The sequence below is a fragment of the Colletotrichum godetiae genome, assembly GCF_030913485.1.
Source record: "Colletotrichum godetiae strain CBS 193.32 chromosome Unknown BDP55scaffold_36, whole genome shotgun sequence".
Lineage (NCBI taxonomy): Eukaryota > Fungi > Ascomycota > Sordariomycetes > Glomerellales > Glomerellaceae > Colletotrichum > Colletotrichum godetiae.
Genome location: NW_026851284.1, coordinates 320602 through 336948, shown reverse-complemented (window position 1 = coordinate 336948; position 16347 = coordinate 320602). Strand labels below are relative to the sequence as shown.

The 16347-nt window shown below is 50.6% G+C and overlaps 6 protein-coding genes across 6 annotated transcripts; 2 read left to right on the top strand and 4 right to left on the bottom strand.

Annotated features, from left to right (window-relative positions):
• Window positions 1-304: 304 nt before the first annotated feature.
• On the top strand, window positions 305-2142 carry BDP55DRAFT_557866 (major facilitator superfamily transporter; the record flags this gene model as incomplete). The annotated part of the gene is made up of 7 exons (XM_060569739.1): window positions 305-503; window positions 556-600; window positions 662-720; window positions 789-979; window positions 1039-1183; window positions 1234-1488; window positions 1555-2142. The coding sequence occupies 7 exons, from the start codon at window positions 305-307 to the stop codon at window positions 2140-2142; spliced, it is 1482 nt and encodes a 493-aa protein (XP_060426740.1).
• A 101-nt stretch (window positions 2143-2243) lies between these two features.
• BDP55DRAFT_244576 (alpha-ketoglutarate dependent xanthine dioxygenase) lies at window positions 2244-3975 on the bottom strand. The gene is made up of 4 exons (XM_060566233.1): window positions 3341-3975; window positions 3053-3266; window positions 2788-2996; window positions 2244-2732 (listed from the first exon to the last, which is right to left on the bottom strand). Exons 1-4 carry the CDS (start codon window positions 3758-3760, stop codon window positions 2346-2348), a joined length of 1230 nt encoding a protein of 409 aa, XP_060426739.1. The 5' UTR covers window positions 3761-3975; the 3' UTR covers window positions 2244-2345.
• Window positions 3976-4297: 322 nt separating this feature from the next.
• BDP55DRAFT_615544 (alpha-ketoglutarate dependent xanthine dioxygenase) lies at window positions 4298-5470 on the top strand (the record flags this gene model as incomplete). Its single annotated transcript, XM_060571257.1, has 2 exons — window positions 4298-4403; window positions 4458-5470. The coding sequence occupies 2 exons, from the start codon at window positions 4298-4300 to the stop codon at window positions 5468-5470; spliced, it is 1119 nt and encodes a 372-aa protein (XP_060426738.1).
• Window positions 5471-5490: 20 nt separating this feature from the next.
• BDP55DRAFT_672418 (cytochrome P450) lies at window positions 5491-7384 on the bottom strand. The gene is made up of 4 exons (XM_060575529.1): window positions 7039-7384; window positions 6734-6965; window positions 5812-6674; window positions 5491-5750 (listed from the first exon to the last, which is right to left on the bottom strand). Exons 1-4 carry the CDS (start codon window positions 7375-7377, stop codon window positions 5682-5684), a joined length of 1503 nt encoding a protein of 500 aa, XP_060426737.1. The 5' UTR covers window positions 7378-7384; the 3' UTR covers window positions 5491-5681.
• A 6216-nt stretch (window positions 7385-13600) lies between these two features.
• On the bottom strand, window positions 13601-14444 carry BDP55DRAFT_244481 (uncharacterized protein). Its single transcript, XM_060566232.1, has one exon. It carries the CDS (start codon window positions 14202-14204, stop codon window positions 13734-13736), a length of 471 nt encoding a protein of 156 aa, XP_060426736.1. The 5' UTR covers window positions 14205-14444; the 3' UTR covers window positions 13601-13733.
• Window positions 14445-14684: 240 nt separating this feature from the next.
• Window positions 14685-15891, bottom strand: BDP55DRAFT_557980 (uncharacterized protein; the record flags this gene model as incomplete). The annotated part of the gene is made up of 2 exons (XM_060569747.1): window positions 14685-15650; window positions 15835-15891. The coding sequence occupies 2 exons, from the start codon at window positions 15889-15891 to the stop codon at window positions 14685-14687; spliced, it is 1023 nt and encodes a 340-aa protein (XP_060426735.1).
• Between the last annotated feature and the right edge of the window lie 456 nt (window positions 15892-16347).

The window sequence follows — 16347 nt, the reverse complement described above, 5'->3', positions numbered from 1 at the left end:
AACATACAAGCCAGCCCACTTGAGCAATCTACTCGCCAATCTCATTTTCCCTCACGCATAGGTTTACCCCGACAGTCTGGTCCCAATCTTTTGGGGTCCGCATTGATAAGCCGTGCGCGTGGCCACAAGGTCTCTTTTTCAAACACGCAAGAGACCTCAGAAACTCGACTTCAGCCGAACAAGCGCGGCTGTTTGTGGTTCTGAGCGAAGCTAGAATCCAACATTCTTCTAACAATAAGGGGAACAAAGCAGCGACAGACACGAGGGAGACAAGCCGAGAACCCATCATCATCAACGACATACAATGAGCGCGCAAACGAATCCCCCGCTTGAGAAGGCGGTTGATGCGCCGGCGAAAAACACCAGCGGGACGGATAGCCCATCCGAGGTTGAACTTGAGGAGAATGCCATTAGTGAGAAGTCGCTATTAAGAAAGCTTGATCTCAAGCTTTTGCCAGCAGTGGGCATTTTGTACCTTCTCTCATTTCTCGACCGATCTAATGGTGGGATTCTCGAGAAAGTCTTTGAAGAGGTAATATGCTAATGTCGACGCAGTGGGCAACGCTCGAATCGAAGGCCTTACTACTGATCTCAACATGAGTATGTCTCCTTAGTCAGACGCACTGGGTCAAGACCAAGCCGTTCAGCTGACAATTGAAAGGTGGTAATCAGTATTTAACTGGTCTGACTCTGTACTTCATCGGTTATGTTCTCTTTGAGGTAAGTGCTTTCACGACATCGTTCCGAAGGGACATGGGCTCGTGCACTACATGTACTAAACGCCGCAGATTCCATGCAACATCGTTCTGAAAAGGACCACTCCACGATTCTGGCTTCCGACTCTGACTATCGCATGGGGCATTGTCGCGACGCTCATGGGAATCGTCACCAACATGGCCGGATTCTTTGTCGCCCGCTTCTTCCTCGGTGTCACTGAGAGTGGTCTCTTCCCTGGAGTGGTGTACTACTTCTCGATGTGGTACGTTCGAATGTTTCAGAAATTCAAGAAAAGTATGGTACTGACCCGAACTTCCGCAGGTACAAGCGTCGTGAGAGACAATTCCGCATCTCCCTCTTCTTCAGCGCTGCCTCTCTTGCCGGTGCTTTCGGCGGCATCCTGGCATGGGGAATCGGTCACATGAGAGTTGTATGGAACAATGGCTGGAGGTGGATTTTCATCTTAGTTCGTGCCACCTATTTTATTCTGGGGAATAATGCCTGACAATCTAATAGGAAGGTATCGCGACTGTGGTCATCGCGGTCGGTGCATACTGGTTCATCCAAAACTACCCGGACACAGCTGAATTCGTTTCCGATAAAGAGCGCCGCTTTATCAGAGCCAGACTGGCCTCCGACAGCGATGCTACGCACAACGAGAAGTTTTCATGGAGCAATGTGATGGATGCCATCAAGGACCCGAAGTGCTGGTTGTATGGTCTCGGCTTCCACACCATGAGCTTGCCGCTGTACACATTCTCCCTCTTCATTGTAAGTTACATGTACTCTTACAAACTCGTCCGAGGTCATGTGGAACATCTTACTGACTCTACCTAGCCTACGATCATTAAGAACCTCGGATATACTGCGGCCGTCGCCCAGCTCCTCACTATTCCCCCTTACGCCGTCGCCTTCGTCACAACATTGACAGTCGCGATCTACTCTGAACGCACCGGCCGCCGCGCATTCTTCATTATGGGATCATCAGGTGTTGCGGCAATTGGTTATATTATCCTCCTAGCCAACTCAGACCCTGCGGGCAAGCCCGGCGTCTCGTACCTTGGGACTTTCTTCGCAGCTGCGGGAATCTACCCCGCCACCGCTCTGGTCCTCTCGTGGCCGGCCATCAATGTATCCGGGCAAACAAAGCGTGCTGTAGGCAACGCTATGCAAATCACTATTGGAAATTTGGGAGCTGTGTTGGGAACCCAATTGTATCGCGCCAATGATGGTCCAAGGTATATTGTCGGCCACTCTTTCGCCTTGGGGTATCTTTTGGCGAATATCGTCGTCTGCGGGATCTTGTATTTTGTCTTGAAAGGTGAGAATAAAAGACGCGAGGCTATTGCACCGGAAGTTCAAGCAATTGGGAATTTGGAGGATTGGCCTGGTGATAAGGATCCCAGATGGAGGTTTCAATATTAGGGCAAATCGGCACTTGGCAGCTTGACTGGTTCAGTGTTCCTTTCAATTCATGGTTCATGTAAATATCGCCGCGGCTGTGTGCTTCTGTGTTGAATCTAGTTCATTTGTGGATTTTTGGTCGAAGATCGAATCGAGCAAACTCTAATACGACTAGGGAACATTCCTAGCATTGTCTGCTGTGCTACACTTGCTACAGCCGTCGCTCATGCCACCTTGGCAAACCCAGTTTCAACAACCCCTATATGTTTCCTGAAGGGCTGCGGCGCCGTGCCGCTAGTCATCGTACACTGCCACATCAATCTCTTCTTTTCCTCGTCCTCCTTATACTGGGACAATTGTCCAGTAATACTATGCATAACTCCGCGGTTATGGAAGATCACGACATCACCTTCCTCCCACCGATGGGCGTAGATGTTCTCCGCCGCCCAGATTCTCTTCTGGAAGCCGTAGACGATTTCGCGGACTTTGGCTAAGTCGTCTACGACTGACATCTGGCCGGTCGCCGGATCTCGGGTTGTCAGTTTGAATACGCAGCAGCCGTGGACCTGGAGGAATGGTCGGTCAGGGTTAAGGGGGTTACGCCAGACCATCTGAGGCTTATCAGTACAACATCGAAAATAATTGAGATGAGTCTGAGTGACTTACGGGATGTTCAGCAACGTTCTCCCAAGACCATTCGGAGAGTTGCTCGATGGGTACCTCTTTTCCCATCGTTGGGATTGACAGGCCGTCTTCAGTCGCTTTACATTGCCTGATGTATTCGTAGGCTTGAGGAGCGTATGTTACGGTCGTGTTCAGAGCAAACTCTTGCTCGGCCGGGGTTAACAGTTGAAATGCTCGCGCGCCTGAGAAGACTAGCGAGAAAGTCAGCTACGCGTGTTCAAAGTGCGAAATCGAATATCAGACTTACAGGCTGTGGATCCAGCCGCAATGCTCTTTTCTTTCCCGTCTGGAAATTTTAGTTTCTGATCAGGCAGGTTCGGCACCTTGACCGCGTGAAGGATCGTGACTTCGCCGGGCAAACGCTGGTAGAAAGGAGTGTCCATGTGCCACCGATATGGACGGGTGTATCCATCGCTGAGCTCCTGTTCCGATAGAGGCTTCTCATGGAACAAAGTGTGATCCTAGTCAAACTCATTAGCTCAGATGTCCTCAAGATGTAAGCAATCAGTCGATCGAAGATGGGCTGAAGGCATACCAGATGAATAACCTCCAATTCTTCCACTCCTTCATAATCTTGAAACTTGCCGCTCCCAATGATACCCACCTGCGGTACTCTAGGAATCCTTCCCGCCTTGTAGGCCGACAGAATATTCCTAGGGTCACTGACAGCCTTCTCACCAGCAGAATGAATATCAGTCGCAGTTGGGTCGAAGACTTTGGTCAGCTTGGGCAGAGTCTCAGGTGCGATACCCTTCTGGTTTCTGATGACCACGACTTGGTTTTCGAATAGGGCTCTTCTGAAAGTGGCAAGGTCTTCTTCTGACAAACCGTCCACGTCCAGGATATTCATAGATGATGGCAGATGAACTTCAGCGCCAATCAGAGAAGACTCGCGGAAAGAGGTCGGGAGCTCCTCGAAAGAGAGCCCCTGAGATGAGGAGTTGAGACTGCCCATTTTGAGTGAACAAGTGGTACGATGGAAGTGACGAGTAGAACAAATTAATACAAGTGATTGATTGCTTGAATCGATGAGCCATGTAAGAACTAGAGTAATTACATGAACTTATAGCCAACTATTCTCGCTTCGACATCAAGGACTTGAGATCTTGTTCCAATCCAGAGCGGGTGGCTTCAGCACACTCTTCCGCACGGAAAGGCTTTTACTTCTCCTGTCATGTCATACGCAGTGACGCGTAGTAATCAGATTATCACAGTCTCTCATTGGCCAGGCAATGAGAAGCATGCGGGCAACCTCCTCAGCTCACCCGCACGACACATGAATGGCCCAAACACTGTTCCCGCGATTATCTCCGGGCGTACAGAGAAGCGGGCTAGTCTCTACAACTCACCCGCACTAGCAAAATGCACCTCTAAGAGGACGTCTCGGTTGGTATATATGTATACAGTAACGAAACCCAAGTGTCTGTCTTAGGGGGGGTTGATCGTCTTCACGAACACGCATCATTTTCTTTTTTTTTTCACTGTTCTCGTCATGGCAGCCGTTAGAGTCAAGATTTCGCCTCTCCCAAAGCCGTTTGAGGAATCAGCGGTTGATTTCGGAGCCGAGCTTTCAGGGATTGATCTCGAACACATCGATGGTATGTTCATGTTTCCAGAAACAGATACTCATACCAAGCTGATCATAAGTCTAGACGAAAGTTTCGAGGTTATCAGGGAAGCTCTCTATAAAAACAACGTTGTCCTGATCAAAGGCCAGCACGGCCTCTCACCAAAAGTCCAATACGAACTTACCCGCCTCTTCGATCCGGAAGCAAACACCTACAGCCATGGCTCTCGCATCGACAAGCGCAGCGTCCTCCACAAAGACCTAACCACCCTACCGTCCCAGCCCCAAGTGCAGGTCATCGGTCACGGCGCCGTCGCTGAGTTCGAAGGGTTGACGGACCTAAAGCTTACCCACCCTCACCACAAGACCTTCCACAAGCATCCTATTTCGGAGGCCGAGGACTACGATTACACTCACTTTTATCGATGGCACATCGACTCGGCCATGTACAATTTGGATCCACCCCTCGTCACATCGCTTTTCGCTTGCAAGGTGCCCAAAGGACGGCGGCAGATCTGTCGCTACGACGACGGGACAGGAGACGAGCTAGAGGTGCCCTTAGGAACGACAGCTTTCATCAGTGGATACCGCATGCTTGAACTACTGTCGGAGGAGGATCAGGAGTTTGTCAAGACCAGCTTCGTCGAGTACGGCGCACACCCGTACATCTGGATGAGCAAGGCCAAAGCGAGATCAAACGGTCTGGGTCTCGTCTCAGAAGGGCTGGAGTTGCCTGAAGACCAGCTTCCGGAGATCGAGCTGGAAAAGGTCAGGAAATACCCCATGGCATGGGAGAATCCGGTGACGGGGAAGTTTGCCATGATGATATACCCGACGCCGGCCCGCAGGATTCATCTCAAGGATGGAACGGTGATGGAGGAGTTGAAAGAGGTCAGAGAGATGATCTACAAGCTGCAACGACCAGCGATCAGCCCACAGTACGTGTATCCCCATGATTGGGAGGAGGGCGATCTCGTTCTCTTCAACAACCACGGCGTCATGCATTCCATTGTTGGAGCCTTTGCAGAGAACGAGACTCGCCTGTTCAGACAGTGTAACATGGCAGCTAGTAGACCGCCCCAGGGGCCCGTTTTCTAGAAAAATGAATGGATATCGTTATGGAATTGTTCTTCTCCGTCTCGACGGGCCTTCAAAGTCCTCGCTCAATTGAGCACCTTGCTCGGCTAACCGATAATTTCAATCGTTAACTCTTGCACTGTCGGACAAGCTCCAACTCGTTCAGTCTTAAGCTCCAACTGTTGTCTCTTGCGGAATGAGCCTCAGCTCTGCCAGCTAGAATCCATGACTACTACGTATGCTGAACCCTGCGAGTAAGATTTACAGTAACCCCATTTCCAGTGCCTCCGGTCATTTCGAACTTGCAGGTGTCTACTGTTAGCACACATGATTCCAAATCAATTAGAGACGACCAATCGTACCTTGAAAAGGCTAACCAGCGTTGCCACAACTTTGTACACCTCGAGGGCGAAAACGTTCTTTCCAATGCACGTCCGCGACCCCTGTCCGAACGTGAGCTCCGTCTTCTCCATCACTGACCTCCTGTTGAGGTAATCATCGTGACTCTCATCTTGTCCTCGCATCCATCTCTCGGGTTTGTAGACGTCAGCGTCGTGGCCAAATACTTGTTGGTCCCGGTTGATCTGGGAAGCCGGGCACCCTATATTGATTCGTCCTGGCACAAACATGCCGTTTGGCAGTTGCAGCCCCCCTGGGTGGGTTATTCGCTGCAGATTGAACGAAGCCGAGCTGTGTAGGCGTAATGCCTCCTTCACAATACCCACGAGGTAAGGCAGTTCTTGGACATCATCAAAGGTGGGGAACGGTCCGCATCGCGCCCCTTGCAATTCCGCGTAAAGCTTGTCCTGCGAGGCCGGATTTCTCGCCAGATACTCGCACATTTCATGGAACGTCTTGCCAGGGCTGAGGCTTCCAGCAATCAAATTCCCAGAGGCCGATATTGCCACCTGTTTGATTGTCATGAGCTCCGGCTGGGTCTCGTGCGTCGCGACAAAGTACGACAGCAGGTCCGGTCGCGTTTCGGATTTGCCTTGGTGGATGCGCTCGGTGACGACGTTAGCGACGACTTTTAGGAAGGGAGATGGCCTTGAACGTCTCATCACGACGTTTTCCTGGACAACCTTGTGTATCCAGGGCATCTGAGAGATGATGGCAACGTATGCGCCGAATCGCTTGATCTTCTCATACAGCCCATAGGTGTCGTGCCCGTCCAGGAACCCGAGGGGTTTTCCTAGTGATAGCTTGGCCACAACATCAAAACAGTCTGTTCATATGTCAAGTTAGAGACACTCATCCACGCACATGAAAGAATACTCCGCTGACAGTTGTAGCACCAGCGACTCAGGTCCAGCGCCTTCTTTTCCTCAACGTGACTGTTGCAAACCTCGACGAACTTCGCAATAAGCTCATCGACATACGGTTCGTAAGCCTTCAATGATGTTAAGGAGTAGGCATTCGATACCAGACGTCGGTACCGCGAGTGGAGCGCCTCGTCCTGAATACTGAGTAAACTTGTTGTTACTCCGGATTGGCGGAAAGGCTTGTAAGCTTCACCCTGTTTAGCGTCCCATGTTGATCAGTATTCGCCCTTCCTTATGATGTAACACGCAGAACTCCAGGAAGCTAACCTTATCAAGTCTTGATCGGACACCGTAAATAACAGGTACCGCCGAAGGATCAAACACGGTGACCGAGCGAGGACCAAGGCGTACCACATCACCGTACTTGTCTCGTAGGTCGTTCATAATGCTTTCCTTTGGTGAAGACCGACCAGTACGCCAAGCTAAATAGACAGCGTACAGGTCTGTATAGCGAGCGAGCCATGGGCCTGGAATCTGAGAAAGACGCGCGTGGCGGCTGTCAACAACCAGTTTCAAAACAAATGTAGCTGCTAAAATAAGAACGGCAATCGATCCGTTAGTCACGTTGAATGAATTCTTGATGTCCATTTTGGTGTAGCTGCACATCCTTTGTTGGTGTTGGTGAAGATACCGTTGCTGTGAAAGTGAGCTGCCGTGAACATATAAGGCTTTCGTTTGCCTTCGACAAACGTGGACGGGTGGCTCAATTACCCCTCCTTGATGAGCCGAGGTTCATTCTGCTAGCCCTCAACTCAAAGTCATTCTAAATCAAGCCCAACGTCGTCTGGGCGGGCGGGATATATCTCAAGTCCGATTGCCGTCTGGGTCCCTCCCCACGACTAGTCGCCTAGGACGGGGAGTGCCAAGATCGATGTATGAGCTCAGGAATGTACGATGGTGAACACGTGTCTCGTAGTTGGAACTCGGAGCTGAGCGTAGCACGACGAACCCTACCCCTAACCCCAGGAGAGTCATCTTTTCAGCACAACGAAGTTTTCCTAGGCAGGAACAACTTCCACATGATACACAGTGTTTTGATCCATCTTCTGGTCAAAGCCCTAGATTGGTTGAACTTTTTTTTATAAGGGTCAATCAGTCTTCCTTTTCCAGAACCTCTTATATCTGAACATCTACAACTTGCTCGAGTGGGTTTTGGAAGTGGCAGAATCGGTTATGACGGAAACCTTCGGTTATGGAGTGCCTGACCTCTGTTCTCATAATTCCTACTCTACACACAGTTCTTGCTATCTCTGCTTTCCTCATTGCTCTCTCTTTTCTCCTCTTCAGATACCTTGTGAATACTTTTTGAGAAGTGTAGTACGATAATTATCCTAATGCCAGTAGCTATGAGAAGAGGGCCACTCGAGCGTTAGCCGGCATCCTAGTCTGTCACCCCCTTGCTTATTCTGAGCCTGCCAGATGTTGTCTGAAGAGAGTTTTATCCAATATGGGTTCTACCCCGTGCATGGCGGAAATACCTACCCGCTTTAGGAATGTTTAGCCCATCGCTCATGAATTAGGTTTAGTACAAGGGCCAAGAACATGACGAAAGGTACGAACTGCGATTGGAGCATTGCAAAATTGAGATGTGATTGCGCATGCACACCCGGCGACAACTACGAAAATCATGGTCACGTATTGGATGATATGCACTACTCAACTCGCTTCTTCAACTTCAACATGCTCTACGATGTAATGATTAGTCAACTTAGAATCGTTACGGCTCGGGTCAGTCAATGTACTAGAGCGTTTGCTGTGTTTTGTCTCACTTCAATGACATTACTTTGACACTACTACGCTACTTTTCAGTAGGCTATGCATTTTTATTCCAGTCACATCGCTCTAAAAACAACTATCCTCCCTCCCCTCCCTAGAGTAGCTTTACCCTCATCCAATCACCCCGGAAAGCCATCGATAAGAGGTACATGGTTGCGTTTTCGAGGTCATCTCTACTCTGTTTGTTTGAATAGACCATAGAGGAGCATTTTAGTGGCTCTATGACGGGTTTCACACATAGGCGCAGCCCGGAACTAACTTGCAGGCATTGATCGTGAAACTCTTGCCAGCACTCAAGCATGCCTGAGCGCAGGAATCGCAACAAGACAACTCAGGGCATTAGCCAGCATGCTCAAACATCTCGAGACTTGGTGCGGAGTTGATGGAGATAAAATACGCCCCAGGTCTTGCATCTTTTCTACCTCAGCTCCAGGCGCCGCGAGACTGAGCCCAAGGAAGAACGCTGCGGTAACGGAAGAAAGGTTCATCTTGATGATTTAAGATTTAGGGGAGTTTGCCTGCGTGGTGTCGTAGCAAGCGAAAGTTGATCTTAAGCCAAAACGAATGTCGGACTTGCAAATGGTCGGAATGTGAGCTTTTACGTGCCGCACGATGTGTGTATAACCAGGATCAAGACTACACCACCTCTCGTTGGCTTGCTTGGCTTCTCCCTTAGCCAACCCTGGTATTTCGTTTACCAGTGCCGGTTCTCAGGGCAGACTCCGCGAGCGAGACAAATCATCCAAGGACAAGCCAATCCAGGCATCTATCCAGCTTGACTTCTGACTGACTCGCTAACCGCATTGTGCATTTCTTCTCGATATATCACGGAGTCGCGGAACACCGGAAATTTCCATTTGCATCAACGTGGCAAATTTTGTGAGATGTGATTAGAGTGTTTACTGCTTCGTAGTGCTGACATCAACTTCATTCATATCTGTTCACCCCCTTAGTTGGTCATATTGACCAGCCGCTGGCTTCAGGTTGGGTTATCGCCAAGAAGGTTATGATAAGATTTTACGCAACCCATTCTTGTAGCTTGCTGGTGATGGTGACTCTGTCATTCGGGACTATCTTCCAAACTAAAACTATGTCTGACGTTAAGCGAACTTCACTGCCTCCGTCTTTTGTCCTTGGATCCCTTCTGTCGGCTACCGCAACGAATTCCGAATGGGACTGAAAAGTGGCCTCTGCTAGTTACATGTAGACTCGACGTAACGTCTCCAAGGACATGTTGCAATACCCGCCCATCCTTACACATTGACTCTTATGTCCCTTTGGGTATCTTGAGTCTACAGGCCTAAGGAATGAGCATCTTGAAGTTCAATGATACGGTAGCTCTTGAGACGCGGAAGGCCCCAGACATGTGTTTAATGTTGTGGCTAGAGTCGAAAGCAACCCTCTCCACATTCCCTCACGCCAGGATGATCTGTTTGCGGCAATATATTCAGAAGGTGGCATCATAGGCACGAGAAAAGTCTTAAGCCCTGGAGTCCAAGCCAAACATTGGATGTGATGCGCCCTACATGGATCTTGAAGTCACAAATAGCTAATCTAGTTGGTCTTTTCATCAAATGCTTCGAGGTATATACTTTGAAGTGCGCTACGAAATTAGATGTATGAGAGACTATCATTGCCAAAGAATAATGGTCAGTTTAGAGCCCTCTACGGGTTGGATGAACAGGAGATCAGTCGCGAACTCGCGATTGCAAGCAATACTAGACGTACGCATTGTCGTAGACCGACTTGATTGCAATGAGCACAATTCAACTGGCCTTGTCGACTCCGTCTACGAAATTTGCGTCACAGAACAACTCAATCTGCTACCACAAATCACGTAGCATGTTGGAATACCCAATTATCGTGAAAGTCCTGGATGGGGACCTGAATGGGCCCATTGGCTAACACAACCCCCCGTTGCGCCACAAGCCGATGCTCCCACACCTCGACGGTAAGAATCAGAAGAAAGATGATTGGCAACAGCCGGAAGGTCGGTATCATCAGCCATGGAATTATCAGTGATCCATCGCACTAATTTCAGCCAGAGGACTGTCTGAGTGAGGACTGGCAGGAAGTAGATTGCCCACAAACCGATCACCCCGAATTCCCTTCTCAAAGCGATCACGAAGGGTCCATTCTTCAAAGGACCGATACCATGATTTGCAATGAGTATGGTGCATAGCAAGACGAAGAGTAGGGATGCGTTCAAGAGATCATGTGATGTGTAGTTATTGCGAATGGATTTCGAAACCTGATAATGTATGCCGAGAGATGGGAGAGTGAAGATTACCTTGGGATGAATCTCAGACGTCTAGGAGGAGTATTCATTTGGTCCCCGGTGTGTGTACACTTGTGTCTGTTTTTGCGAACATGCGTGCGTGTGCGTGCATATTCGTGTCTTTACCAGTAACTAGCCGACATCTGCTTTCCAAGCTTCTGGCTGCGTTTTATTATATAAGTATATCCAGTTGCCACACGACTCGTGTTCTTCAGGCTGGTTTATCTTTAAGTACTAAAAAGTGGTCCTATGCTACTCAGACGCAGCAAGGGAAGGCTGCCTGAGGACAAGTCGATGTCCAACATCACGTAGAAACAACAGACAAAGAAGAGTGGAATTCGACTTGGACTCTGAGAAGGTTCAGGACGGGCTCGAGTTATGTCATTACCATTGTACCTATCCTGAATAAAACCGCGAACATTCCTAAAAATAAATGTTAGGTTGTTCATGGTCCTTCTTCCGTACAGGGGAATGGTTATCACCTATTAACTGTGACAAGTTGTATTCAATACTCCTGGATGGAGATAGAAGGAGATTGTCAAACAACGATAGTAAAGTCAGTCTCTGTATCGAGATTCATATAACTCTCTTCAGCATCACCTTCGATCTAACCGTTGCTCTGCTCAAACCCTTTCAACAATAGACCTCTTCCATGAAGACATTCACTCTGACATGATGTCACACAATTTTGAAATGTATTGCATATTCCTACTACATCATAGGAGCACACCAACTTATCGAGGTCTCCGAGTTACCCCTGACCGCTCATCCATCTTCCACCGCAGCGTCCAGATCATTCCTTGAGGACTAATGCCTAAATACCTCATCCGACGGTAGCTCGACTACCCAGAAGAGATACTAGATCGCGTCCTTGGGGCTTGGTCTATTGGAGTCAGTACTTCTTCTCCCTTAGGTCTCTTCTAAGTGCAACAATTTTCAGCATGATCTAGCCTGTCATGTTCTTTCGACATGCAGCCTTACCATGCATATCCTTGTCTAAGACAAGAAGCGGAAGACTACTAGTAGACTACATATATGGAACATGCTCATAGGTTCACGAGGAACGACTTTGGTTGGCATCAGTCATACAACGAAGCCATCACCCTCTCATTCACTGCTTCTACCCTTTGAGACTTCACCTCGAGCTCTCAGCTACCTATTATCATCTGTCCCATTGCTCATGTCCCATTGATAAATAGCCCTCTCCTGAGGCCGCCATGGCTCGGCTCACACCTCACAGTAGTGACATCACTGAAAACTATATGACAGAGCTTGACTCCAAGCGATGAGTCTTGCTCAGCAGACGCCACTTCTACCTCATAGAGACAGCGGAGCTTCACCTTTGGCTTCACTCCTATCTACTATCCTCCTATTCCCTGCCTACCCTCTGATGTTGTAAGCCTCCACTCGCCCTGCACTCTCCTTACTACTGGCTAACCCAATGTCCCCAGGAGACCAGAAGACCTCACCTAAAGGTGTCAACGGACCATTCGCGACATCTGCCCCTGGGCAGGGGCTCCACCTTGGGTTATTGGAAGGGCGGTCGAAGTGTTGTTGGACGGCTTTCAGAGGTTCGTTACTCCCCTAGTATATATATACGCTCTTTTTGATTTTTGAGTCTACATGTAGTCCCGGCTTTTTTCTACTCTTCATCCGCGACCTTACTGCGCAAACCAATCCCGCTTTGGCGGTACTACTCCCACTTCTTTCTCTGCCCGTCTCGGGCCCAAAGCCGCCAATCGCTCATTCTGATTCGGGTACAGCTGCAGACTCAGATCAGACAACGACCCTTAGATGGGCACAACCTCCTTCGACGACGACCGCGCCGCCGCCACGAGAAGCACGGGTACCCCAATCCACGGCGTCGCAGACGCCCCCAAGATCCGACCCGACCCCATATCCCCCCCGAACCTCTGGACGAAACAACAAACCACACAACAATCATCAACGGCAGGCAAGCAACCTCTGCGCGAGTACCACCGCCGCACAAGCTTCCAGACTCAGTGCCGCTCCACGGGTCCAGCGCCTCTCGCAAGCGCGGACTCCAAAGACGAAGGCGCACATTACATCCCGCCGCACTGCGAGAGAGAGAGAGAGAGAGAGAGAGAGAGAGAGAGAGGCCCAAACCGCTTGCTGTGACTGGCTTTCCGATGCTCCAAGGCAAAGGAAATTCAAAGAAGAGCAGCGGTGGATCTACGCCTTCATCTTCATCGAGTTACAGCGCCATCGTGTATGTGGCCAGTATATGTGACCAGTATAAGGTATACGCCAAACGCGAGCGGGAGAGGCCTCTCAAGCGGAACACCAAGCCATCCCCGCCCAGCATCTCAGACTCACTGACCAAAACGGCCGCGAGAGGAACAACGTAGTCTGCACGTCACCTCGCCGAACCTCGAGGCCAGAACACGACTCCCTCTCCGCATCTCCCATCGCCGAAGAAGGAAAGCCACATGAATACCTTCTTCCAGCGCCGCCAGCGGGGAAAGAGGTATATCGTGGCGCTCTGGCGATCTGAACTCATCGCAGAGGGTATGGCAGCCTACGATGCGGCAACCTCTAACCGATACATACTTTGGCAGCTTGACGGAACGGGACGAGACAGAGGTCGATGGGATCCTACGAACCCAGCGGGACTAAGCTGAGGCGGTGCGCCGCGCACTGAGGAGGGAAAGCGGCTGATGGATGCATGGGACGAGGGACAAATGGCGGGAAATGTGAGGAGGTGTTGGTGATGGGGTAGCGGGAGGATTAGTGTAGATCCGTGGTGTGTGCTGTGGCTCCTGAACGCGGTGGAGGACCCACTTGCTGGCGACGCACGCGGGACTGCGTCCGAGACGATCCCCGGAGCCGAAGGATGGCGTCTCGGCTGACGTGTTCGGGCCGCTGGCGTGTGTGAGAGACGGCTTTCTCAGCATGTAAAAAGGGACCGGGGACTGTGATGACGCGAGCAACTTTGCTGGAATATGTCTCGGGAGTCGGGCAATGGAAAGCCACCCCGGGCCGAATGGAAATACGGGACAGTAGAGCGTGATGGGACCGGTCGAAGTAACACCGCTCTGGTATAAGAGGTAGCCACATGAACGGTTAGAGCCTGATGAATATGATTCGCCAGCTTCTTAGAGTAGAGTGCCGGGCTCAAAGATATCGAGATTGAGGGAGTGCAACAAAAAAAAAAAAAAGAAAAGAAAAAAAGGAGCAAGGCTGTTCCAGCTCGTACTGGAGTCAGTGGACTCGTACATGTAAACGCATAGGTGGCAGCATCAAGATTCGCCAAACGAGAGTATTCACAACCAAGAGCTCCGGCGACCTCGACTCCGCCAACAGCTGTCCCCAATGCGTGTAATGTTCTTGAAAAAAAAATCGCCTTCATTATTCGCATCTTTCATGCGAAGCAAGAAAGTGGAGATTATTGGTAACCCGCGGTACCTTTGCTAAACACTACCACTGCCGTCCTCCTCTAGACAAACGGCTCTTCCTTGAAATGGAACCAAATCCCTCGAGATCCTATCCAGATGTCCCTTGTATCAAACAACCCGGAAAACGCCTTCTTTGATGATGGATAACAAATCATCCCCGTGGTATACATTCAAAAAAACACAAGTCTCTTCTTGCTTCCCGAAAAAAAGAGTCGTTCCCCCGCCAAGTCCCGTAAAGAGAACGCCCTTCCATGTAGAGAACAAGATTCCTCACGTCGTCGAAACAGAGCCCTCGTATCCAACTCCGGAAAACTTGCGCCCTTCCCCCCATTTCTTTCATCTAAAGGTCGGTTCTTTTTGTTTTGATCAACCCCCCTCCCCCCTCTATGATGCACCTTGGCCCCTTGTTCTCATGTTCATATTCAATGGTCCGGAAAGGCCCTTCAAGACCAAAACGATCCCTCGGTCTGAGTCCGCTGCCACTGCTGGGCCTCCGCAAGCCTCTTCTCCAACTCCTCATTCTCCTTCCACAGCTGCGAATTCTTCTTCTCCAAGTGCGAGATATACTCGGTCGCCTTGCTGAGGATAGTCGCCTTGTTGAGCTTGCGCGCGGGCATCAACCCGCCCAACTCCTCGACGACGTCAAAGGTCTCGTCGCTCTCGGCTGCGTGCGTGGCGTGCGGGGCGGCGTGCGGGTTTTCCGTCTGCTGGACGACGCAGCGCAGGGAGGGGACGGCGTCGCGGAGGGCAATGATTTTTTCGTTAATGTTGACGCGGTAGCGCTTCTCAATCATGTTGTGTGGGTTCTTGGAGGGTTCGGCGTGTTTTGTGCGGCGAGCTGGGGGTTCGGGGGAGGCGGAGCCCGAGGAAGCGGAGGAGGCGGAGGATTTGCGCTTGAGGTCGTTTGAGCGCGGGGATGTTCGTTGTTGTTGTTGCTGTTGCTGCTGTTGTTGTTGCTGTTGCTGTTGAGGACGGGAAGACGATGCGGATGTTGTCGTGCGGGATAGTCGCGGGGACTTTGTAGGATGCTGGGATTGTTGAGGTTGAAGTTGGGGACGGGCGGCGGGCGCGTCGAGGGTCTGGAAGAGGGGTTGGGTGTCGTTGATGCCCTCGCGGCCAAAAGCGACGGCGTCGGACATGAGGTCGGAGGGGTTGGCGCTGGGGCTGAGGGTGAGGTTTTGGGGGGAGAGGAAGGACATTGGGCTGCCAAAGGATTCGCCGTAGAAGACGTCGAGGTCGGGGGAGAGGGCGGGCTTCTCAAAGTAGGCGGGCCAGTCGGCGCCGGAGGGGAGCTGGAAGGAGGAGGTCGGGAAGACGGGGGAGACGGGGGAGCCGCGGGACGGGGCCGAGTCTGCGCTGAAGTCGGCCTGGGTGTCGTAGAAGGAGAGCGGGGAGAGCTCGGGCGGGCTCTGTGGGACGTGGTGTTAGTTGAATGTTTGAGGTGGAGAGATTGTTTGTGTAGGTGTGTGTGTGAGAGAGAGAGAGAGAGAGAGAGAGAGAGAGACTTGATGGCCATTGGTGTAAGGTCGTCGTGTGTAAGTCGGGAATGGCAGGTTGAGTTTAAAGGGGAGGGGGGAAGAAAAGTGTACATACCATGGATGGAGGCATCGGAGGTACTTGATAATAATCAAAGGACTGTTGTTGAGCCATGGTGCGATTCATGGAGGGGGTCAAGTTGACTGGGGTGTGATGTGGGACGGGATCTGACGATGGACCGGTCTGGAGAAAAGTGTCGTTGATTGAAGATGGATGGAAGAGGTGGCGTTACTCGGGAAGTGAGTTGACGAGGGAGTGATGAGATATGTGTGTTGTGTGTGAGTGTGAGTGTGAGTGTGAGCGTGAGTGTGAGTGTGAATATGTGAGGGTCAGTGTCGAGAATGCCCGATGGCCGAGAGAAAACAATTTTTGGTATGATGTTATTTTGATTCGAGGCTGATGGTTCGAGAGTGGACAGGTGGGGAGACACAAGACGGACGGCAAAGCTATATACTAGAGGCAAGAGACAAAAAAAAAAGATGGAATGAAGCATTCGCTGGGCAGTAGTGCATACGGATACTCGGTAGGGAGTAGGTATCGAACCGGGGTCGAGATCCGAAAGCTGGGATT